Here is a 24,757-nt window from a genome sequence, read left to right on the forward strand (position 1 = left end):
AGAACTTAGGGTGTCATTCAAAAATAGATTTCACAAAACTCATTTTGTTTTTTTTTTCTCTCATATGAGTGGTGGAGTTATCCATTTATAGCTTGTTTGTTTGTTTGTTCCACTAAAGAGGCAAATGATGTAGTAGTAATCATAAACCCCACTTTTATTCATCAATTAAACGTGCAATTTACTAAAAACTCAGAGGCCAAATAACTACCATTCCCTAGTTTGACGACACTACCATATTCTCCCAATCCATTTTTCTATCCCGTTTTTTTAGAAAATAAGTTAGCAAAGGGATTATTAATAAGCATCAGTTTTCACTTGATGGTCTCACACTTGAAAAAAAAAAATAGAATAAAAGAAAAACTTTGAGAGAATGGAGAGAGATAGATGAGCTTAGAAGGGAAGAAGAGAAGTAAGAGCAATGTCAACAATAAACTCAACACTTAATTGTATCACAAGTAAGATTCATAAACTCTTTTATAACTTGTTTTCTCTTCGAGTAACCTATGTAACAATCGATCACATATTAAGAAAAATATATAAAAAAAAAAGAAAAACAAAGGGAGATAGTAATAATTTAACTAAATATTCTTACCGGGTAGTACTATCTTCTATGTTTTCTATATTTTATTTCACTCGATTATGACGGCCGTTAATTGTTGATCAAACGGTTTAAATTGATGAAGTAATAAAATCAATGAAAATAATCAAAGTCATACATGTCAAATCAAGCTTAAATTACTACTAAAAATGCTAACGAGTGTCTTGGACATTTTAGTTTTGTGCAAATCAATGCATGAACTTGGATCAACTTTAGTCCAAATTCATACATTGGTTTGATTAATTTTTCTTCCTCCCACTTTTTTCTCATCGTTCCAAACAGACCAATGTGCGAAGTGATGACAAAAGAAAAATTAAATAGATGCTGATTGTTCACGTGATCCCTTAGCCTGCGACTGCGAGGCGTCTGGTAGTAATGCCAGGAAACAAGCATTTATTTGTTTAATATTTAGTTTTTTTTTTGGGTAGTATATTTAATATTTATTTAATGGAGTCAATTTTAAAAAAGCAAACCGAGTGGTGCTGGGTTGGAATATAGTGACAAAACTTGCCGCTGCCGTTTACTACCAAACGCAAACAACACGTGTTTCAAATTACTCACCAAAACACCACACACAAATACAAATACTAGTATTAAATTAAATTAAATTAATTAAATAACCTACCAATTAAAGAAAGAAAATGTCATATTGGACTTTTTTTTTTTTTTTTTTTTGACATAATGTCATATTGGACTTTACAAGTGCAAAGTAGTAGGCACCCACAGCAACATGTAACGAAAGAAAATTAAATACTCCATCCATTTATTCCTCGTGCTTCAATTTCATTTTCCCTCTTTCAGTTACATCATAAAAAAAAGGAAAATGTTAACATGTGCACCAAGGGCACATGTTAAGGAAGCAAAAGTAGAAATAATATATTGAAATTTGTGCATTTAATTTTTTAAACATTAAATTTTTTTCAAACATTAAATGCAATTTGCTATATTTAGAAGCTTAACATGTGCCTTTTGTGCACATGTTAACATGACCCTAAAAAAAAAACCATATAAAAGATACCAAACCCCTCTCATTTCTCATCAAAGCGTTGCCGTTTCTCTCATTCATTCATTCATTACTTTGTGCAATTGCAATTCTCTGTTCTGATCTCTCTCAAACCACAATTCCTTTTTCCCCATTCTCTGGTTAGAAAATTTCAATGTCGACTTCATCAGAATATTCTGCGTTTTCCGCCAACAACAACAACAACAACAAATCATCAACGTTTTCTCAAACTTGTAATCTATTGAGCCAATTCATCAAAGACAAGGGTACTTTCGGAACTCTCTCCCTTCACAATCCATCCACCCTCACCCTCACACCAAATGGTAAATTCTAATTTCCAATTAATTAACTCCCATAATTTCATTAATTTCCCCTTTTTTCTCATCATCATCTTTTTTTATTTTATTAAAATGCGTTTAATACGGAAGTTAGTTCTATTAAACCTAATTTTTCTCCATATATCAGCATCATATAAAAAATCAACATGCAATGTAAATGAATTTTCTTCTTGATTTCTTACGAATTTGTTAATCAATCTACAGTGTCTCCTGATTCATCTTGTTCTGGAACAACAACCATGGACTTCTTTCCAACAAAAGAAGAAGAACTTAAAACTGTAGATTTTTTATCTACCAGGTACGTTTTTGTGCTTAACTGTGTTGAATTAAGAAAATGAATGAATCATAATCTTGTTGTTTTGTTTACAGTGGATTTAACTCTATTGTTGCTCAAGAGACTAAAACTGCACAATTGACTATGTTTTATAATGGACAAGTTATTGTGTTGGATGATTTTCCTGCTCAGAAAGTTGAGGAGCTTAAGTCATTTGCAAAAACTAAAACTCAGATTCAACCTTCAATTAATCCTAATATCATCACTCAACCATCTTCCACACTGATTATTGGAGGTAATTAATTGCTCTTTATTCATTACTAATAATGTTTATCATGGATGATTTTATTTTTTAATACTCGTTGATTATAACTTTGATTTCTGTACAGAACCAACAATTGCTAGAAAAGCTTCACTTCTTCGATTCATGGAAAAGAGGAAAGATAGGTACGCCTCTCAAATACAAAAATATTGTTCTGCATGTCTTTGGCCCCGTTTTAATTGACTTATTTTTAAACTTATAAAATATAATTTATACAAATAAGTAAATTTTTATGTTAATTTATAATTTGTTTTTTCATAAACATCCCGACAAACTTTGAATCGAATAATATATATAAAAGCTTATTTATTTCGTAAGCTGTCTTGCATAACTTAAAAAAAATAAGTCAATCCAAACATGTCCATTATGGGTGAAATATCGAAACAATCTCAGAATCAATTAGTTTGTGATGAATTTCTATTTTACCTTTTGGTGGTTTGAATTTGGCTTTAGTGCCACTGGAAATTGATGCATCATTTCTTTTTATCCTAGTCTGTTGTGCAAATTGCATGGTGGTGGTGTTATTTTGGCTTAATTTATTGATATTTATTATTTTTTGTTTTATTTGCAGAGTTACTTCCAAATCACCATACTCTAAACCAAGCAATCCATCTCTGATGCAGTAAAGCCTGCTAATCCATTACATGGCTTGTGTTAGGTGCTAAATAATTGTAAATACTAGGGCAATCACAGTTTTAAGTAGATTCAACTTCTTTTTTTGTTTATATTTTCTATGGGCCTCTCAGCTAATTCTCTCTTTCTGTCATTTTATATATATTGTAGATCTAACGTAGTCTATTAGCTGAGGGCTCTTTTTATGATTATAAATAAATAAATATTTCCTATAATTAGTTTTTTTCATTTTTGAATTCATTTTTCTCATTTCTTTTGTATGTTTTCTTTCTCCCATTTATTCTTTTTATGCACTCCTTTTTCTTCTTTCTTTTTATGCACTCTTTGGCTAGGATTATGGGTAATAGAATTTGGGTAGGAGTTGTTCCTCTTTCTTCTGGTTTTTCTGTTGCTGCAGCTATGTCTGCTGAACCTTGTATCATTAATAGCTGTGTTCCAGCTTATTCTTAATGAATTATGTTTAACCTCAAAAAAAAAAAAAAACATTAGCTTGTTTGGTATGATCAAACTGTATTCAACCTTTTGTTCAACTCAATGTTGGTCAGAATCAATTTTACATACAGTTACGTAACAAATCAGTATAAAAATGTAACAAACTAATAACAAAGTTATCCAATATACATGGGATTATATTTATAGATAAGTTTGTGAAGTATTTTGAGAATTAACGTGGCACATTGATATTATTATTTTTTGGGCCAATATTTAAGCTGCTTCTACAGTGTTTTTTTAAAAAAAGAGCAAATATTAGTAATACGCTGGAATTGAAAGTGTAGTTTGAATCTACGAACGTCTTATCATTTTGCTCCTTAACTTCTCATCTTAGTCACTAAACTATCGTTATAGTATGTAAGAGATATTTTGATCTCACTTGATGCACTTTGTAGACTAACAAACACTTTTTTTTTTCTTATTCCAATTCATCATTTTGAAAGTGGATAAAATAATGGCTTATACTTTATACATGTTCGGAGCACTGCATTTGGACAGGATGGGGGTTCTAGAAACTGTAGTAGCAGGGTGGGGATATGAGTAGCTTTCTCAAATTGGAGACAAGAGAAAGCCCAAATCGGAGCCTTTAGTTGGGCCCAATTTCATTTCTTTTCAAATCTCAAGTGGAGATAATTTATGTCCGACCGCTCACATTATTTCTCTACCCCACAGATTATTTGAAGCTTTCTAATTTTTTAACGTGTTCTGATAAACTTAAACTTTGCATTTGCTGAGACAAAAACGTGTTATGAATGACAAAAATTAAATACATGCTCTAACATTTACCAAAAAAAAAAGTTTTGACAAACTTAATTTTTACTTTGCTGAAAAATATCAGGAATAAATTTAAATTTTACCGCGTGAGAGTAAATTTTAAGAGTTTAATTGTTGTGCACTGTTGGTGTAAAAATTCTTTACACATACATTCAATAATGCGTTGCACATCATTTAATGAATGTGACACATCATGTATTTTTAAATACCATACATGATGTGTCAGTATATTATTGGATGTATGTGTAAAATAATTTTATACTGACAATGCATATAAATTAAATTCATATTTTAAGGGGCGCCAATTTGTTTTTTTGCTAATCAAAATATTCTATACATATAATTATAGAGACTAATCTTTCAAAATAACTTAAATCTATTTAAATGGTTGACTTATGATAACAAATGTAATCGATAAAGTCTTGCTTCATTGTGACTTTATAAGTTGGGCCATTGAAATTGGAAGCCCAATATCTAGTTAGAGCATCCACAATGGAGAAACTCAATTTTGAGTACTTAAGTGGGTCACATGGTACATATCACTTATCTATAATTTTTTAATAATATTACCTAATAAACACTCATTCCCTCTAACCCAACACCTCTTAGAGCATCTTCAATAAGAGTATCAAAGAGAGTATCTTAGGTTAATGATCCGTACCTTATTTTTTTTTATCATCGGAGTTCCATGACGTGACACATAGGGTATCGAAATTGATGATACAGTATCTTATTTAAGTTACCGTATCATCAATTTAATATCATTAATTTCAGTTAAAAAAATAAATATAAAAGGGACAACTGGATAATAATGTATCATACCCAAAGTGATACCACCATCGAAGCAAAATACATATGAGTTACATAAATATTACATGACATTGTATGATCATTTATTAGTAATCTATGATACCCAAAATGATATCATCGTTGGAGATGCTCTTATAATGTTCTAAATAGGTCCACTAATAAATCTACATTATTACAAAGAGTCCCACGTAAACAAATAGGTACTCAAATTTGTTTTTTCTCTAATGGTAATACATAATAGACTAATAGTTACTCCTTCTGTCTCAAAATAAATGACATATTCGACCTTCTTCACGTTTATAATGCACAATTTTAATCATTAATATTTTAAATTATCTATTAGTAAAAATTATATATTTTAAGAATATTCATCGAGATAAATCAAACAAAATCTCATATGTTAATATTTACATATGCATATTAATAAATAAATACAGTAAAAAAAATCATATGAATAGTAGGCAAAGTAAAAAATATCTCATTTATTTTGTTATCTGAGAGTAACATTTCACCAAAGCAATTATCAATTTGTGGTCCCCAAGTTAACATAACTTTCCATATTTATCTTCTTTTTTTTTATTAATTTTTAGAAGACCTTGAATGATACAGTAATTAAGTTTGGAGGGTAATATTAAAGGGAAAGTCTGACTCTGAAACAGTTCCCCCCTAACAACAACAAACAATCTAGTAGTATCATCTTCTTCCCCTTTCCATTGTCTGTCCTTTCTTCTTCACCCTCTCTTTCGAGGGTTTTTTTTTTTCTTTTTTTTCTTTCCTTTTTTCTTTTCCTTTTCATCTTATTTTCTTCTTTTCTGTTGTAATTTAGTTTTTTTTTTTTCCTTTCAATTCAGTTTCCATTTCCCATTTCTTTTACCTCTGCTGCTTCAAACCCTAACCCTAGAAACTGAAGATGCTTCCACAGAAATTGAGACAGAATCCAATGATGCAACACTCTCTCTACCATCATCCTGCTCTTATCACTCCTCCACAGGTTCGTTACTCTTTATTACTTCATATTCCTCTCAATCTAGCTCGTATTATATTTCTGATCACTGTTTTAGCTTCAATTACTTACTAATTGATCAATCATAGGTCTTCATCCCTTAAAAATTAGATATATAATATATGTAAATTATTACTCTGCAATTTTGATTTTAACTGCACGAATTCATCTTATCGTTTTGGTGTTTACTCGAGTTTAAACCTTAGGTATTGATGTTAATTCGAGTTTAGCTTTGTTCGATTAGATTAGTGGAGAGGTGAGTCTATAAATTTTGCTTTTAGGATTTTTGTTTGTTTTTGTTTTTTTACATTTTTATTTTGCAGATAGAGCCTATCTTGAGTGGAAATCTGCCTCCTGGCTTTGATTCGAGTACATGCCGCAGTGTGTGAGTGTTTAGTAGACACTTTATTTTTACTTTTTTTTTTTTTTTATCTAGTGATTTTTCCTAGTTTAGTAGCCTCAAACTTCATTACCTCTAAGATAATCTTTAGCATAAATTGTGTTCTAGCTGTTCTTTTTATTGGTTTCTGCTTTTCGTAGTCAATGGATTCAATTTTCATTTATCGGCAGACTTGTTAAGTTTTTTTTTTTTTGTTTTTGTATTATATTTTGCATTATTGTATATCTAATCTAATCACTTTTGAGGAAATGCAGTTATGTCGGCAACATTCATCCTCAGGTTACAGAACCACTTCTTCAAGAGCTTTTTTCAAGTGCTGGTGCACTTGAAGGATGCAAGCTTATTCGGAAAGAGAAGGTCAGCTTTGTTGATAGTTATCTCATCAAACGGAAAATAAAACGATGGATTAATAAAATTACAATATTTATAATATCTTTTTGCTGTTCTAATAACAAAAGTCATTTAGTGAGAAATTTCACGCAATCTTATTCTTCTTTTGTATTTTCAATCATGATGATCTGCTTTATATTGTCATCTGCAGTCATCTTATGGCTTCGTGGACTACTACGATCGCAGTTCAGCTACAATTGCTATTGTGACTCTCAATGGGAGGAATATGTATGTGTATGCTTGTTAATGTTAGTTATGGAACACTTTTGTAAGTTTATTATTTTAACACGTTGTCTGCAGTTTTGGACAGGCTATCAAAGTTAACTGGGCTTATGCTCGTGGCCAAAGAGAAGACACGTCAGGTTATATTTCTTTGGATCATGTACCTTTGTCGATAATTTTGCCTCCCTTTTTTTGTGAATCACAAATTTACTTTTATCGTTCATTTTGATTTAGGACATTTCCATATTTTTGTTGGTGACCTTAGTCCCGAGGTTACAGATGCAACTCTGTATGCTTGCTTCTCCGTGTATTCTAGTTGCTCGTAAGTTTTATACACCCTTTATCTTTATTTTTTTATATTCGTTATCCTGGTTTACTAAGGGGGATACTTTGTTTTTATGAGACGGGGAGATATTTTGTTAGAAGTACTTCAGACCTGAATGTGTATCCGAAATCAATTCATTTTCATTAATATCATCACACTTATTGGATGTTGGTTGCAGAGATGCAAGGGTAATGTGGGATCAGAAGACAGGCCGTTCCAGGGGATTTGGATTTGTATCTTTTCGAAATCAGCAGGCATGAAATCTTCACTTTTTACATTTGTTATCTTTTTATCTTTATTTATTTCTGTGTCTTTGACATGCTAATGGTAGGGTGACTTTGTTTTATATGTAATTTTTCAGGAAGCCCAAAGTGCCATAAACGACTTAACTGGTAAGATATATTATCATGTAAATTCTAGTTTTTCATTTTCAACATAGCTGAAGTGAAGCGTGTGTGTATGTGTGTGGTAATTGTTTGATACCATGTCATTTATATATTTTTAACTAACAAGATGTAAATTGTTTAAAACATTCAAATCAATATCTTGCTCCAAGCCCCGACCAGACTTCTTTTTTTAGTTGGAAATTATATCTGAAAATTAATATGCATATGTAGTAGTAGTACCTATTTCAATGGTTAAAACATATTTTAGGGGGATGTGATGGGGGGCACCTAATTGTACTGTTGTTTATGATGAAGGATCAAACAAATATTTTGATTGGTTATATGGTCCCTAAGCATTTGGTATTCAAGTCCTCACCGCACCAAGACCAGTAAATTAGTGATTAAATTAGTGATAATTCTAATTGGATGTTTGGTTCATTGAAGTACTGTCTTCATAATTTTAGTTAAATAGTTAATTACATTTAGTCCTTCAGTTTTGTTGGATTTTTTAATGTTTTCCCCGACACTTCAGGTTGTCTGATTTTTTAATGTTTTCCCCAACACTTCAGGTAAATGGCTCGGAAGTAGGCAGATTCGTTGTAATTGGGCCACAAAAGGAGCTACTATCAATGGTGAAAATCAGAGTTCAGATTCCAAAGGTGTTGTGGAGTTAACCAGCGGAACATCTGGTGAGATCATAAGTTTATTATACTATAATTCCTTACAGGGGGCTTCACATTTTTTTCTTTAATTTTTGTGGTGTACAGTTGGCATTAGAAGTCAGTGAATCCGTGTGTTCGTTACCTGTTTCTTGAAAACACTTATAAATATACTATGATTTCTGATGAAAACTGTTACCAAACATACAATTAAGCCCTTCTTTATTGTATTTAAAATAATTGAAAGTAAATTTTAAGCCCTTCTTTGTTACCAAACATGGAGGTTGACTTCAAATGATTTTTTAATGGGATCATCCAATTATTAGCTTTAAATCTGTTGAATGCTGCTTTATAATAGCTTTTTTTTTTCATGGTTGAAATTTTTGACAAAAATATTTTTTGTGCATCTATATACTTTTCCATCTATTTATCACAGTGGCCTGATTGTTTATTTTGCTTGCTGAATAATCTTCACATCTTGTTTGGCTTTTATTTTTTGTAGAAGAAGGGCAGGAAATAACCAGTGATGACGGTCCTGAGAAGAATCCTCATTATACCACTGTTTATGTTGGCAATCTTGCTCCTGAGGCAAGGATTCATATTGTTTTCCGACAGTTTTTACCTTACTAGTCTTTCACGTCTATCTGGGAGTACTTTTCTGTCTATTTAAATGGGTGTAATATACTATAGTATCAACTACTCTGGCAGTTGTGTGCATAGACGGAAAGTGCTTCAGTACTATATTTTGCAATTAGATTTGCAAACTATATAAAATATGAATAGTAGAGTACTGTAAATTCAAATTCAGTTTGTTCTAAAATTATGTTGTGTTCGTCGTTTGTTAATTGCAGGTTACTTCTGTTGATCTCCATCATCATTTTCATGCCCTCGGTGTTGGAACTATTGAAGATGTTAGGGTGCAACGAGACAAAGGTTTTGGGTTTGTGAGATACAGTACCCATGGTGAAGCAGCTCTTGCTATACAGATGGGAAATACTCGGTTTCTGTTTGGCAAACCCATCAAGGTAAATGGCTAACTGGCAGGATATATATCCGTTATATTCTTTTATTTAGAGGTGTATTACCAGAGCCCAGAGGAAATATCGTATCAAGGTTTCATTAGTATCTGGATTTTTTAAAACAAATTTCAAGTAGAATGCTAACTAGGTTGTCTATCTTTCTCAGAACCCACTTATTCACTAAGATCTTGCATCATATCCTCAACCATATACTGTATAATATAGATTCATAATACTCGAAAGCTCTAAGAAAATGTTGGATTGGTTTTCTAATCTTGTTAATTGATATTTTGCAGTGCTCATGGGGTAGCAAGCCAACTCCTCCAGGAACAGCTTCTACCCCTCTTCCACCACCAGTTTCTACGCATGTACCAGTGCCAGGACTTTCACATGCCGGTCTTGCAGCGTATGAACGCCAGCTAGCTTTGAGCAAAATGAATGGTGCACATGCCCTTCTGCAACAGCAGAATCAGCATGCCCTAAAGCAGGCAGCCATGGGAATGGGTGCTATTGGGGCTGGGTATGGTGCAGGATTCCCTAATGCTGCCACCACCCAGCACCTTATGTACTATCAGTAAAATATCCGACCCCCTATGAAAATTAAAGATGTTTATTTTAAGTCTTTTGAGCCGCCATAATGGTTTTACAATACTGCATGTTAATTACTTCCCTCTTCCCCCCTATGGTGTGCTCTTTTCTTCCTTTGTCTTTCTCATTCTTTTCCTTTTGTACCTACCTTTTCGGTGTGCTTTATGCTTTGTTTTTGCCCAACATATTTGTTTTGCTACAATAATTTATTACTACTTTCTTACTACAGAAAAATGTCAGTAGCACAATGAAAAATATAAAATTGCTAATATCCTCCCCATTGCACTGTTTCTTAATGATGAAAATGACCACAAAATTCAATGAGCTTTAAACACATTATTGAGCTTGGGTTTTGTTTTGGTAAATAAGGGATTCTGACTAATGAGAAAGAAAGACATACGAAATGGTTCGGATTTTACTTGGAATTTGCTTGCAGTTTACTGTATTTTGATTAGTTATATGTATATACAGTAACAACAGTGGGAAATATCAACAAATGCTAAATTTTTTATTTCATTATACTAAGCTCATCTTTTCTAAGCATATGATATTTTTATTTATTCAATATTTGGACTTGTATGAGTGGAAAAAATAGTTATCTCATTTCAAGATGGGAAAAGGTTTTTAGAAAAAAATCTTACGAATGAGTATGGCACAGTTCTTGCATTATACAATGCCCCTGAAGATAATTATCATTAGCTTTTTATTTTCTTCAACGAATGTTAATTCATTTTATACAAAGAGTATATGAAAACGACGTCCACATTTGACAGAATAGTCGTGAAGCTCATGAAAATACCTTCTTTTTCTATAAAAAATACTTTATTCACGAAAATGTTTATTAAAGTAGATTATTACTCGATTATAAAGTTATTCTTGTAAATCATGTATTTCATCTATGACCACGAGTTTAATGTGACAGCACATTAGCATAAATTTTCCTCTTTTTTTTTTTACAAACATACAACACAAATTGTATGTGCTTTTTACTAGTTTTCCTCATAAATTATTCACATGAATTATCATGTGATCGACCAAATGATCAAGAATGCGTTCATAGCTTATGAGGAAAGCTATAGAGCTTGTAAAAGTAACATGTCGTATCATATCAATGTTACACTTTCCTCTCTATAGTCTAGTCTATTGAGGAACAAAGGAGCACAATGATGTTCTTTAAGGAAAAAATTGAGAGCTGAAAAAAATGTAGTAGTAGTAGTAGTAAATTTAGTAGTGGGGGCATTAGGCATATACCATCGAATAATAAAAGAAGGGTTCCAAGTTCCGACACAAAGTAGCTAGGAACCATAGTTATGATTTTCTTTTCTTTCTTTTAGACCATAGCTTGGTTTCATGATTTTATTTCTTTTTCTTAGTGGGATGGGATGGCCACACTATAGTTGGATTCCCTTGTCATAATACTCATATTGGTGCTCCTTTCATTTTCAATGTGTTCCATCTTATGGTCCCCACTTAAATGGCATCAACTTAAACGACGAAATAACACATTTATGAGACAGCTTCTTCTTGTGTTCAAAATAAGGTCTTAATACAGCCTCTCCAATACCCCACTTCCACCTCCCTTAAGTCCTCTACCCCTTTTGTCATCTTACATGACATATGAACCATTTATGGGCTACAATGAAAGCAATGCACTACAAAACAAAACATGAAGAGAAGAAACTAGATAAAATACTAGTATTTTTAATTCATACACTAAGAATTACTCAACTTACTAACTAATTATAAACATTAGATTTTAATAATACAACCATTGAATTATAAATTTTTGTTGAATAGATCAACTATACAAACTTTTATAAGAATTGAGTTATAATCTTTTTTTGGACTATGTATATATATCACCCAATTGGGATTTTAAAATCAATTCTAACCCAAACATCAAGTTGCTAAATTATTTGGAGGTGTTTGTTGTCAAATGTTTTTCTAATAAAATCAATTGAGACATAAATTATTTTAAATTTTTTCAATAATAAATACTATCAAAATCTAAAATAATTAAATATTATAATTTTTAGCCGATAATTAGAGTCTTTGACCCTTAATAAACACCCAAGATATTCTCACTCTTAGGCCTTTTATTTTCAATATAAAACTTCTTTTTATTTATGAGATTTGGATGTATTCTAAATTGACGACCCCAATAATTAAATACAGAATGATTGTGAAATGTGAAAATTGAAGGACACGCCCAAAAAATAATAATGAATGTTTAGAATAGTGACTCATTTTTTTTAATTTTCAAAGACCAGTGACTCATTCTTTAAATTTCATACTATTGACTGAATTTAATATACTATAGATTGTTAGCTGATTGAGGTGTGTTTGAGGGAGTAGTTTTCTTATTTCTTTACACCTTTTCTTTTTTCATGTAAAAAGTTAGGAGAAATCTAACATGTGCCCTAATGGCACATGGGCACATGTTAAGAGACTCAATATAGAAATATTAGTATTCGCCTAAAAATTCATGTATTCAATTTGATAAAAGTCAAAATGCTACTTTTTTTCAATGTAAATTTTCTACTTTTGAGTTCTTTAAGATATGCCCTTAGGACACATGATAGCAAGATCCAAAAAGTTACTGTTATACACTTATAATCGACATGAGAGAGGGTAAGTATATTATAATGTAACAACCATTTTCCTTATTAAAAAAAACTATATTTTGTACCAAAAAGAAACTATATTGTAACAATCATGCACAATAACTAAATGAAAATATATAACAAAAAAAAAAATCAAACTAATTAAAAACGATGACCAGTAATATACTATATTTTTTTTCATCATAAGCGAGCAGTATGATATTCTAATATTGTGCAAACGATATAAGATGAAAATTTTAAGGAAAGAAAATTAGTATTTGAGACAGAATCCAGAAGCAGAACAAATCCATCTACACAATTGAGAATGATTTGTGATTTCATAATTCATGATTCCTTTTTGTGCTTGGCAAAAGGAAAAATACATCAAAATACATACATCTTCTCTCTCTTTATTTCTCATCGTCAAAAATTTCGTTTTGGTTGCGATCAAGTTATCTATATAAATATTCCATATAGTTAACAATAGTATAGTATTTATACTATGTACTTAGATTATTAATTAATTTCCACGGCCAGGGTATGATTCATCAAATCCTTGATTAAATTGCAAGAATTCCATTTGAAAATATTTGATCCCTTGTATAAGGTGAACTTGATAATTCCATTTCTGACCCACACCTCTCTTTGCGTTCATCCATCATTATTTGACTTGAACGACACTCTGTGCTACAAAATGCTTTCTCTCCTCTACACACCACAAAAAAAAATTAATTAATTTCATGTCCCATAAATGATAAATCTAAGAATAAAAAAATAAGGATTAGTCTCTGCAGTTACGCGCAGAGAATACCTAATTTATAAAAAAAAAACTAATAAAAATAAATTTGAGTAATCAATCAATACCTGTACATGTAGATATCTTTGCCATGCAAATTCTTTCCGCATAAGTTACATGAATTAAGAAAATTTGATGTAGGAAATAATGGTTCCGGCTCAATCAAAATTTGTGGTGGTGAAGATTTTCTTAGAACACCAACGTTGTTGTAGTAGTTGTTGTTACAACCTTGTTGTCTCCGAACATCACCTTCACCACCATCATAATAGACCTTAGTGAAGGTTTTATTAGGTACGTGGCATGTCACATAGGTGTATTCTTCTTCCAAGCTTTCCATGTCAATTTCATTCATATTTGAATAATCCATTTGAAACCCATTTGGACTTTTAACAGATTGAATTTGGATTGGTCTTGATCGGTTCAAATTTGATGTACAAACAGCATGTTTAGGTAAAACTTCACATGGTTTATTAGTATCAAGAGCTGCCACAATTTTGAGACCAACACCACCAAGGTCATAGTTTTTTAAACCTCTTGGTGATGATTGCATCTTTGTGTCTAATGGGCCTCTTGGGCTTCCGGTGTCCATCATACGGCCACCGGAGACCAGTAACTCTGACAACTTTCCGATCATTGGAGAGGGTCTTTTCCTCAACATGATTGGAGAGAAGATGAGAAGATGAAGAGAAGAGAGGTTGTTGTGTTGTGTGTTGAAGAATGGAATGGGAGAATAGAAAGGTGGAGAGTAGTGGGTGTCTTTATAAGACCAACCTATAAAGTCATGTTAGGGGTCTTAATATTAATTTCATGGAGTAGTTGGGCTAAACCCTTGGTTTGTTTGGAATTTTGTGGATGATCATTGCTTCAGAAATGCCCAACAATTAATATTTTTATGATATATTATTATTTAAGTGAAACTAGTAGTTTGATAATAATATTTTGATTTGATTTGCTTACATTAAAGTGATTCCTTTCTTGTGATAACCTTTGCTTAATTTAATAAATAATAATATATCTCAAGGTCGCTTGTCAGTGGGCCAGATTCTTGAAAGAAAAATTTGGCATTTCCAATTATTGAGATACCCCTACATACCCCTATATACATTATTATAAAACATTTAGAAATATTGTTAAAAAAAAAAATAATTGAAATATGTCCCGTGAATTTAGTTCAGTTGGTAGGACATTGTATTATATATGCAGAAAGTCAAGATTTGAACTCTGATCATTTCATTTATCCATTTTATGGCTGAAATTTCTAGCCTCTAGACTACTTTAAAAAATAAAAATATATAAACTATGTGATTTTGTGGTAAAAAAAAAAATACATGGAAAATGTCGACGTTCGGTATATTAATTATAATTAGATAAAGAAATGGTATATAAAAGCAGATTAATTAACGGTGCCGATAAATTTCTTTGTAATAAATATTAACTATTATTCTGAAAATACAGTAAATTTAATTAATAACTGTATCAATAACAAAATTTAAGATTTTTCATTTCTTCACGTTTAAGACAATAAACTGTCTGATAGAATTTTTAGTTATGAATTTCTATTTTCATTTCACAAATTGTTTGCGTGTTAAAAATGATTCATGTTGATTATTTCAAAAGTTATGCTAATATTTTTTTTATAGTAAAGTTATACTAATAATTTTATATCACTATTTTACTTTAATATATGCACAACGAAAGACAAATGGACAACAAGTTGCGTTGCTAATTTTCTTGGAAGATAAATCAATCATTTTGAAATTACATCTATAAAATTAGGATAGACAATATTGTTATGCATGTTCCTTTAAACTTTTTTCAAAAGATCAACAACATCCAGTGCTAGAAAGCCAGAGGTGTCAAACACAAACTGTATAAAAATATGTTAATTGTCAAAACACGTTTTCTCGTGTTTCGTCACTTTGCTTGAAGCAGCTTTGAGGGCCGCTTGTCGCACAATTAAATCCCGAGTCATCAATCCCACAAGTGGGAAAATTTCAATCAAGTTCACATAAACATGCTTCCCTGATAACTAACGATACACTAGAACATTTTTAGGCCTAAGCGTGTTGATCTCCCTTCTTGTGGTTCAGTCAAAAAGTTCACAAACGCCTCTTTCTTCGCATATACAACTATGTCACAAAGGACATCCATGACAAAGTCATGTCTATATCTGAAGCTTGAAAGCTCCCTACAATGAATAGTTTGCTCCTCAAATTGATCAATGCACGCTTTACAGCAAACAAGGCAAACTTCCTCAATAGTAAATAATGGAATCATTATGCGGTATATGAAAATAATGTGGTACTCTACCGTGACATATGTTGTCTCAACTCATCGATGAGAATAGCTAAAAGAAAATCTTGAGCATGAGTTGCTTAAAAAAAAAACTATATTTTGTCCGGTGATCATGTCAAAGTTGACTTCCATATCCTAAACATTTTTACTAAAAAGGGCACTCGCCAAAGCATGTGACTTTATGGGGACGGTGTTGGGCAAGTGAAACTAAAGTCAAAAGTCACAATGATATAACAAAGACCATCCAAACCAATGTCAAAATCAAAGCTCATACCGTATACTTCACTATATTTAATTTCAATATATGATCTTATAACACTCAAGCCGCAAACATATATGAGGCAGCCTCAACTGCTGAGTACAAACTAAATCCTCCAACCCTAACGAGTAAGAAAACGACCCTCCATCGAAAGTCTCCAAACTCCATCAACCACAATGTCCCGAAAGGAGATTACAAATAAATTAACACCACAATAGTCAGTTCATTATAAAATTAATAAAATTATTAATAAGCGTCTTAAAAGTATTGATTAAGCAACAAAAAAAAACTAATCTTGAATAAAAAATGTGTTGTATAATTATACTACTTATATTTTATTTATAATATGATCTTGACTTTACTTATTAAAATTTATGGATCCGTGCACCTGATCCTCGGATACTCCTCAACTAATTATTCAGGACATTTGATATAACTTTTGCAAACTAAAGAATGTTTAAGCTATTTTAATAAACTCAAAAGAAAAAATTGATTGATGATTGAAAATACAAAGAATAAGTTATTTATCTACTCGTTATAATACTAATTGTCGTTAACTTCCATTTTCTTTGTGAGACAGTGAAGTAAACAATCTCATTCCATTCAAAAGTAGAACCAGGCACAAGGATTTGAGTTAGATTAATTGATCTCTCAATACTATGATTTTCAATTGCAATTTATCTTTTTTATATATAATCAATTACATGATAATGCTACGGTGAACCAACAAATCATCTACCGAATACTAATTTTATAAAATTTACTTACCGTTGGATTGAAAGTTTTTATCAAATAGATCATCCATAAAAAAGAATTAGAAATTTTGAAAATAATTTGATAGGTTATTCAAAACCATCAAAATTATGGTATTTAATAAGTCGTTAATATTATCGAGATAAATGAAAAACTAAATTTTATTATATACATTATTCATATAATACTTATCGAGATAACAAACAACATTTTATACATCTTATATAATCTCTATAAGTATTTTTAAGATGATATACAATTTTTTAATTTTTTATCATAGATAATTAAAAATATCAATAATGAAAATTGTAGATTGAGAAACATAAATTAATCAATTATATCATTTATTTTGGAATAGAAGAAGTCTGGTCTCTTCCAGCACACTACTATATTTTACGTACTATTTAATTTAAAAATTATGCAATTATATGATTTAATATTTTATTTTTTTTTGATATTATGATTTAATATTTATTATAAGGAATATCGACATGACACTTGAGGTCGTTGTCTCTGATTGATAATAAATCTGGGCCGTTAGATGGAGAACCACGTGTATAGTGTATTGGGACATGATGACTCGAACCACATCACGGAGCCCACTGATTTTGAGAAGTGAAAGTGACTTGGTTGGGCCCACACGGAATATGATGCCTTTCACTACCAAGTTACATTTATACCCTTGAGATATTTCTATATTTCTATTGTTTTATTTAGGCTTAAGTACACATTTGGTCCCTTACGTTTATTTTAGGTTTCAATTTGGTCCCTTACGTTTAAAAAGTATCAATTTGGTCCTTACGTTTATTTTAGGTTTCAAGTTAGTCATTTCCGTTAGTTTTGTCACTAACACCGTTTGAACAGTACACGTGTCAGAGTGTAAAGTGTCACGTGTCAGTCCACGTATGCAAATTGATTGTCACATGTGACAAAATTGACGGAAAGGACTAACTTGAAACCTAAAATAAACGTAAAAGACCAAATTGATACTTTTTAAACGTAAGAGACCAAATTAAAACCTAAAATAAACGTAAAGGATCAAATGTATAATTAAGCTTTTTATTTACTCCTCTATTTCATACAAGAAAATGTTTTCTCATTTTAAAATTCATAAATGATCTATATATTTGATTGGCTTAATAAAATAGAGAATTTAACAAAAGTTATTATAATATAGTAAGCAAAAGTTATTATATTCGCCAAAAAAAGTAAAGACTAAGTAAAGGCTTGAGTGAGTCTATATTAAAAAGCCATAAGTATATAAATGTAGAATATGAAAAGTATAGAGATGATAATAATAATAATAATAATAATAATAATAATAATAATAATAATAATAATATAAGTAGAAATGATGTGGCATTGTAGAGTGATTTAATTGGATTTAAATGGATGATGTGGCTAAATGAAACAATTTGATTGGTCCAAGTGGATTAGGGTTAGGAGAACTATTTAGGAATTATATATATAAAAAAAAACTTTTGTGTTGCAGATCATACATTCAACTTTTGTGTTGCACATCATTTATAAGTTTAGTTAAGTGCTATAATAAAATAGATATATCAAATTTGTGTCAAAAAATAGATATATCAAATATGAATTTAATTACCGATTGTTAGTTGGTCCTATATAGGTACACTTATTAGGAAAAATAAAATATGATAATTTGAAGTATGATTTTTTGTGTTTTTCTTTAAATAAGTTTCATAGATAGATATAAAAAGAATTTTTATATATTGATTATGGAGAAAAGAAGTGAGAGAGTAAATTAATTGCAATTTACATTCAATTTTATATATCTTTTTTTTTCTTATAATTTGATACAAGAAAAAATAATTTTTTTTTCTTATAATATGGGACGAAAGAAGGTATATGAGAATAAAGTGGATGCATTTTATAGAAGTCTTGACTCTTAAATTCTCAATAAAAGGATATGGGACAATAGATTAACACAAAAGTTGCAAAATAGAGACGAAAAGATGTTTGAGAAACTTTTTTCTTAAAAAGTTTAACGGCTAGAAATTCACTCTGTATAAATGTAAATAAGTGGAGTTTTTGGAGTTGAAATTCCAATACCTGCATTGCATATGTGATCTCCCTAATCAATTGAGTTAAGCTAACAGACGTCTAAGAGATTTCACTTTATTTATGGGGAGAGATTTTTTTTTTCTTTCAACGTGTAAAAATGTATATTTTGAAAATATATCTTAATTCATAAAAATGTGTCAAAACATCATGTGTAATGTTTCCACTTTACTAGTCCCACACCCGTGCGATGCACAGGTGTTATGTGGTATTTTATATTATAATGTTGAAAAATTATTTGTATAAATTGTAACAATAAGTATTATAAAATGAAAATTATAATAATAATAATAATAATGATAATAATAATAATAATAATAATATAAAAGTGATGTACTTATCACTTCCTCCAACCAATATATATACCTATATGTATAGAGAATGAGTACGGACCATTAAAATTGAATGAAATATATTTATTTTTTTGGTGGGGTGTGCCAGCCAATGCAATAGTGCAACGCATAGGCGACACACTAAAATTGAATGAAATATGATAACGATAATGGTTATTATATATTTCAATCTCATAACCTAACTTTTTGCATAACCTTCACTCTTCTCTAAAATTATAATGTAATTAAGTCAATAATGTATATCTTCGTATTTTTTTTGTGTGACTAAATTATAAACTCTTTGTTGTTTCTATGAAAACGGTTGACATTTAAATGGGATAAATATTGAAAGAGAATCCAACCATGTTCATCTTCATTGTCACTAAGAAATGTTATAATAATGTAGAAAAATGTAACATCACAACATCAATTTTTGGATAATTGGAGAGGTATAATTCAATAATAATGTAGAAAATTGTAACATCTTGTGACATCAATTTTTGGATAATTGGAGAAGCATAATTCTTTATTATTTATTATGAGACTGATATAATATAAAAAAAAATAGAGATGAGAATGATATAATATTGATTATATTGAAAAAATATATAAGGAAGTGATGTGGAAACAAAAAAAATAGAGATGAAAATGATATAATATAAGGAAGTGATGTGGCATTATTGTGTGATTTAATTGGATGTAAATGAGTGATGTGGATTAGGGTTAAGATGGATAGTAGGAGAACTATCTAGGAATTATATATATAGATATCAAACCTAAGGCTCCGTTTGGTACAATGAAAAAAAAGTAAAAGGAAAGAAAATTACGCAAACCAATGCATGAATTTGGATTAACTTTTAGTCAAAGTTCATGCATTGATTTGCGTAATTTTATTTCCTTTCACTTTATTTCTATTATATCAAACAGACCATAAATATAGATATCTAGCAAGTATCTCAAACATATTCGTTAATATAAAAAATCATTTACTTCTAAGATACATGGAAGAACGTATTATAAAGATATAAAAATTTAGTGCGTATCACATGTATTTCTCCTTTTATTTTTTATAGTAAGAGACTTTGTATTTACTAATTATACGAGGAGTAGAATGACCCTTACAATTTATGAATGATGCTCCTTTTTTCTGTGTAATTTCCTTCATGCAAATGCAATGCTTTTGGTAGATTGTAGGGGTCATTCCACTCCTCGTATAATTAGTTAATACAAAGTCTCTTACTATAAAAAAATAAAAGGAGAAATACATGTGATACACACTAAATTTTGATATCTTTATAATACGTTCTTCCATGTATCTTAGAAGTAAATGATTTTTTATATTAACGAATATGTTTGAGATACTTGCTAGATATCTATATTTATGGTCTGTTTGATATAATAGAAAGACAAGCAGCAGCATCAAGCTGCGCTGCTACCTTTTTGGATGACAAAATCAATCCTTTTAAATACTATATATGATTCTAAGATCTAAAAGACACCACATTACTATTTAAAATATCCACAACCAAGTGCGGAGCTACATGCACTCCAAGGTGTGCAGTTATACCCTTTGAGATTTCAAATTTTGCACCAATATCATAATGTTTATTGCATTTGTACACCTTAAATTATTGATTTTGAACAGCATTTTTTTCCTGACGCAGTATAACAGATAGTAGGCCAGCTTTTCCTCTTCTGTCTTTTACTTTACTACTACTTTCTTTTTATTTTTTTTATTACATAGGAGGAGTATAACATATAGTTTATCCTCGAGTGTAGAAACTCCAATCAAATTCATACATGCATGTTTCCCTCCTATCCAATCTTACACCAAGTGTCTCTTTCTTCACTGCGCGCTTGAAAACATAAAAAAGAACATCTCAAACAAGGTAATATTTATATTTGAAATCTGAAAGCTCTAATCGACAATGAACTGCATGTTTTCCAAATCTATCCGAATACAACGACAAACAGGACACATCTCTTCAAGAGAAATAAGGGAATTATCCATCTATATTAAACTCATGCAATAAACATGTAATAATTTATTTTAGGCTAAATTGTACTTTTGGCCCCCTAAGTTTTAGAAACTTGCAATTTTGGCCCCTTATGTTTCAAAATAGCACTTATAGCCCCCTAAGTTTCAAAAAGTTGCGATTTTGGCCCCCTATGTTTCAAAATAGCAATTTTGGCCCCCTAAGTTTCAGTAGTTGCGATTTTGGCCACCTATGTTTCAAAATAGCACTTTTGGCCCCTATCTTTACCCCTTTTGCAAAAGGTCAATTTTGATCGAGTCAAAGTTGATGTGGCAAGTCACTTAAGTGACTCAGCTGCCACGTCAACATTTTTTTATCATCTTATAATTAAAAAAACTAAAAGAATAAAAAATAAAAGGAAGAAGTCACATGCTTTAAATTTATTCTTTCACTACGTTCAAAAAAAAAAAAAAATTATTCTTTCACTAACACACATATATAATCTCAAATCCTAAAGAATTAACCAAATACTTCGTGACGTTTATTCAAAAGGATTTTTCACTATACGTAAAAAAAAAAAAAAATTCCAAATCCAAAAATAGGAAACAATGGAAATTGAAAACTCTTCGTGCTTTTTGTTATGTCTTTTTAATTATGTAATGACTTCATATATGTAATGACTTGATTTGTTATGTCATTTTGATTTAGAAAAGTGTCTTGAACTTCCATTTAGAAAAGTGTCTTGAACTTTCATTTTGCAAAAGGGGTAAACATAGGGGGCCAAAATTGCTATTTTGAAACATAGGAGGCCAAAATAGCAACTTTTTGAAATTTAGGGGGCCAAAAGTGCTATTTTGAAACATAGGGGGTCAAAATTGCAACTTCCTGAAACTTAGGGGGCCAAAAGTGCTATTTTGAAATATAGGAGACCAAAATCGCAACTTTCTGAAACTTAAGGGGCCAAAAGTGCAATTTAGCCTTTATTTTATCTATAAAAATAGGGGTAGTTTACAAGAAGAAAAAGTGAAACAGAGGAAGAAAAGAAATGGCGGAAGGAATAGTGAAACATATAGTCCTGTCAAAGTTCAAGGATGAAACCTCTGAAGAACAAATTGATGAAATAATCAAGGGCTATGCCAATCTCGTCAATCTCATCCCACAGATCAAATCATTCCGCTGGTACGTTTCATTTTTATCTTACAAATTCAACAATGTACTTAGATCATCTCATTTACCATCAATTTCTTCACAAATAACAAATTCAGTCTGCAAAAAAATAATTACATTGTCAGTAAATTCATGTAAGTGAAGTCTGCGAGTGAAATGCAGGGTTCTAAGGTTTAGATCTATCAAATTTCTGCGTTCTATATTAGAGATATAGTTAGTTGCTCTAGTTACTAGTTAGTTAGTCTAGTTGGTTAGCCTATAAATAAGCTTTACACTAATCATTTGTACCTAACTTTCTCATTTGTAATATTTTTCATTCATCAATATTATACAATTTTGAGCTATTTTCTCTCTTTCTCCCATGGATGCCATGTTTCTTAACATTCTAGTCTCTTTTGTTTACATAATTGATTATGATAATTTTGATAAAAAAAATTGATTATCATAATTGACATTAATCTCAGAAAGACTAGTGATCTTAATGTAATTGATTAGTTTGGGTGATAAATAATATATTAGTTTTTTTTTTAGAAACAACTTATTTTTGAACTTATAGTATAAGTGCTTTATAATGTATAAGTTATTTTTATAATTATAATAAAATTGAAAATGAAGTTAAAAGTTAAAACTGTTTTCATATAAGTTATAAACCATTTTTATAAGCTATCATAGAGAGCTTATGTAAATTAGGAGAAAATAGCTTATAAATATGTCATAAGTTATTTATTTATAAGTTCTTCCAAATAGTCTCATAACTTATAAGTACTTTTGTTCTAGTAGATAAGCTCATACTATAAGGGTTTGTTTGGACTGACTTATTTTGAGTTTATGCAAAATAATTTATGCAAATAAATAAGTTTATATGTATTATTATAAGTTTTTCAAGATAATTTATGAAAAAACAATTTATAAAGATACAATTTTTGTTAGTAAAAACTTATAAATTAACATAAATAAAATTTTATTTATTTCCATAACTTATTTTCATAAGCTTAATAATAAGCCAAATCTAAACGGGCCCTCGGTCAATCCAAGATAGACACTATTATTGGCTTTATGTTTTTTTTTTGTTTGACACAATTATTGGCTTTATGTTATATCCTTTGATTTTTGTGTATTATAGGGGCAAAGATGTAAGTGCTGAAAACCTGAACCAAGGTTTTACTCATATATATGAATCAACCTTTGATAGTGTGGAAGCCATTGCCGAGTTTATAGCTCATCCTTCCCATGTTGAGTATGCAAATTTGTCCCTTCCCTACGTGGAGAATGTGCTTGCAGTTGACTATAAGCCCACAATCGTTAACCTTTGATTGCTTTGGTTTTGTAATGGATCGTTGATTTATTACTATTTCTGTTGAGTCAGTGTGTACTACAATTAAAATTGAGTTCCTCTTAGACCAAGTTGGACCAGGAGAATTACTGATCTGATTATTTTGTTTGTTGTTTTTTTTAAAAGATTTGAAGTCAATTTTTTTAAAAGATGTTGCTTCGGGGAATTTATTTATTATAATTACCAATCATGATTGTTGGGGGTTGTTATTGAGTGAAAACTTTTGTTTTGTTCTTCTAAACACGGTTTTCCTTGTTATTACGGCGTAAAGCAGCAAAAAATGTTGATTGACCAATTAGTTTTAGCGAGAAGCACTCGCCTGGACACAAGCATTCGGGCACAAGCTTTAGGCATACATACAAATAAATAAAAATAAAAATAAAATAAAATTGTCACATCAATTCATATTTCATACCACTTCGTGGCCATTATCTCGCCAATGAATTTTTGGGTCAGACAATGAATTTATGAATAATTATAGTAGATGTTCACTGGGCTTTGGCCAATATCATTGACTCAATATATTGTCCTATAAATAAGACATATGCTACAATGTAAAACACACTTATGAATAAGAAATACAAAGTTATATCTTCTTTCTTAGAAATTTAATCAAAGTTCACCAAGAACTTAGAAATTTAATCTATGAATTCTTGAAGAATTCAATAATCACAGTTCCCGAAGAACTTGGAAAACTCGATTTTTATCTATATAAACTACAGAGGAATTCACTAATATAGTTCTTGAAGAACTTAGGAAGTATCACCACCATTGATTATAAATTCTAGAAGAATTTCAATAATCATGCATCCCTGATGGATTGCACATAAAAATAATTTTATTTTGTTTAGATTTATTATATAATTCTTGAAGAACTTAATTTTTTTTCCTTCTCTTTTATGAATTCCAGATGAATTCAATA

General features: G+C 30.3%; 4 protein-coding genes across 5 annotated transcripts; 3 read left to right on the forward strand and 1 right to left on the reverse strand.

Annotated features, from left to right (window-relative positions):
* The first annotated feature begins 1,613 nt into the window (after positions 1-1,613).
* On the forward strand, positions 1,614-3,396 carry LOC123907355 (protein TIFY 10A-like). Its single transcript, XM_045957573.1, has 5 exons — positions 1,614-1,924; positions 2,144-2,237; positions 2,309-2,508; positions 2,603-2,660; positions 3,107-3,396. Exons 1-5 carry the CDS (start codon positions 1,756-1,758, stop codon positions 3,159-3,161), a joined length of 576 nt encoding a protein of 191 aa, XP_045813529.1. The 5' UTR covers positions 1,614-1,755; the 3' UTR covers positions 3,162-3,396.
* Positions 3,397-5,837: 2,441 nt separating this feature from the next.
* Positions 5,838-10,383, forward strand: LOC123907354 (oligouridylate-binding protein 1-like). The gene is made up of 12 exons (XM_045957572.1): positions 5,838-6,235; positions 6,571-6,632; positions 6,902-7,004; positions 7,189-7,265; positions 7,338-7,399; positions 7,494-7,581; positions 7,763-7,838; positions 7,946-7,976; positions 8,540-8,659; positions 9,132-9,217; positions 9,481-9,654; positions 9,945-10,383. Exons 1-12 carry the CDS (start codon positions 6,155-6,157, stop codon positions 10,224-10,226), a joined length of 1,242 nt encoding a protein of 413 aa, XP_045813528.1. The 5' UTR covers positions 5,838-6,154; the 3' UTR covers positions 10,227-10,383.
* Positions 10,384-13,151: 2,768 nt separating this feature from the next.
* On the reverse strand, positions 13,152-14,610 carry LOC123907356 (FCS-Like Zinc finger 14). Its single transcript, XM_045957574.1, has 2 exons — positions 13,704-14,610; positions 13,152-13,547 (listed from the first exon to the last, which is right to left on the reverse strand). Exons 1-2 carry the CDS (start codon positions 14,291-14,293, stop codon positions 13,400-13,402), a joined length of 738 nt encoding a protein of 245 aa, XP_045813530.1. The 5' UTR covers positions 14,294-14,610; the 3' UTR covers positions 13,152-13,399.
* A 6,529-nt stretch (positions 14,611-21,139) lies between these two features.
* On the forward strand, positions 21,140-23,933 carry LOC123908776 (stress-response A/B barrel domain-containing protein HS1-like). 2 transcript variants are annotated; one of them, XM_045959505.1, is made up of 3 exons: positions 21,140-21,248; positions 22,337-22,514; positions 23,626-23,933. In XM_045959505.1, the coding sequence occupies exons 2-3, from the start codon at positions 22,381-22,383 to the stop codon at positions 23,813-23,815; spliced, it is 324 nt and encodes a 107-aa protein (XP_045815461.1). In that variant the 5' UTR covers positions 21,140-21,248; positions 22,337-22,380; the 3' UTR covers positions 23,816-23,933. The 2 variants fall into 2 exon arrangements, with proteins under 2 accessions (XP_045815461.1, XP_045815460.1); XM_045959504.1 differs by lacking the exon at positions 21,140-21,248 and adding an exon at positions 21,332-21,403 and having other exon boundaries at positions 22,315-22,514.
* The last annotated feature ends 824 nt before the right edge of the window (positions 23,934-24,757 follow it).

The sequence above is a fragment of the Trifolium pratense genome, linkage group LG2, assembly GCF_020283565.1.
Source record: "Trifolium pratense cultivar HEN17-A07 linkage group LG2, ARS_RC_1.1, whole genome shotgun sequence".
Classification (NCBI taxonomy): Eukaryota; Viridiplantae; Streptophyta; class Magnoliopsida; order Fabales; family Fabaceae; genus Trifolium; species Trifolium pratense.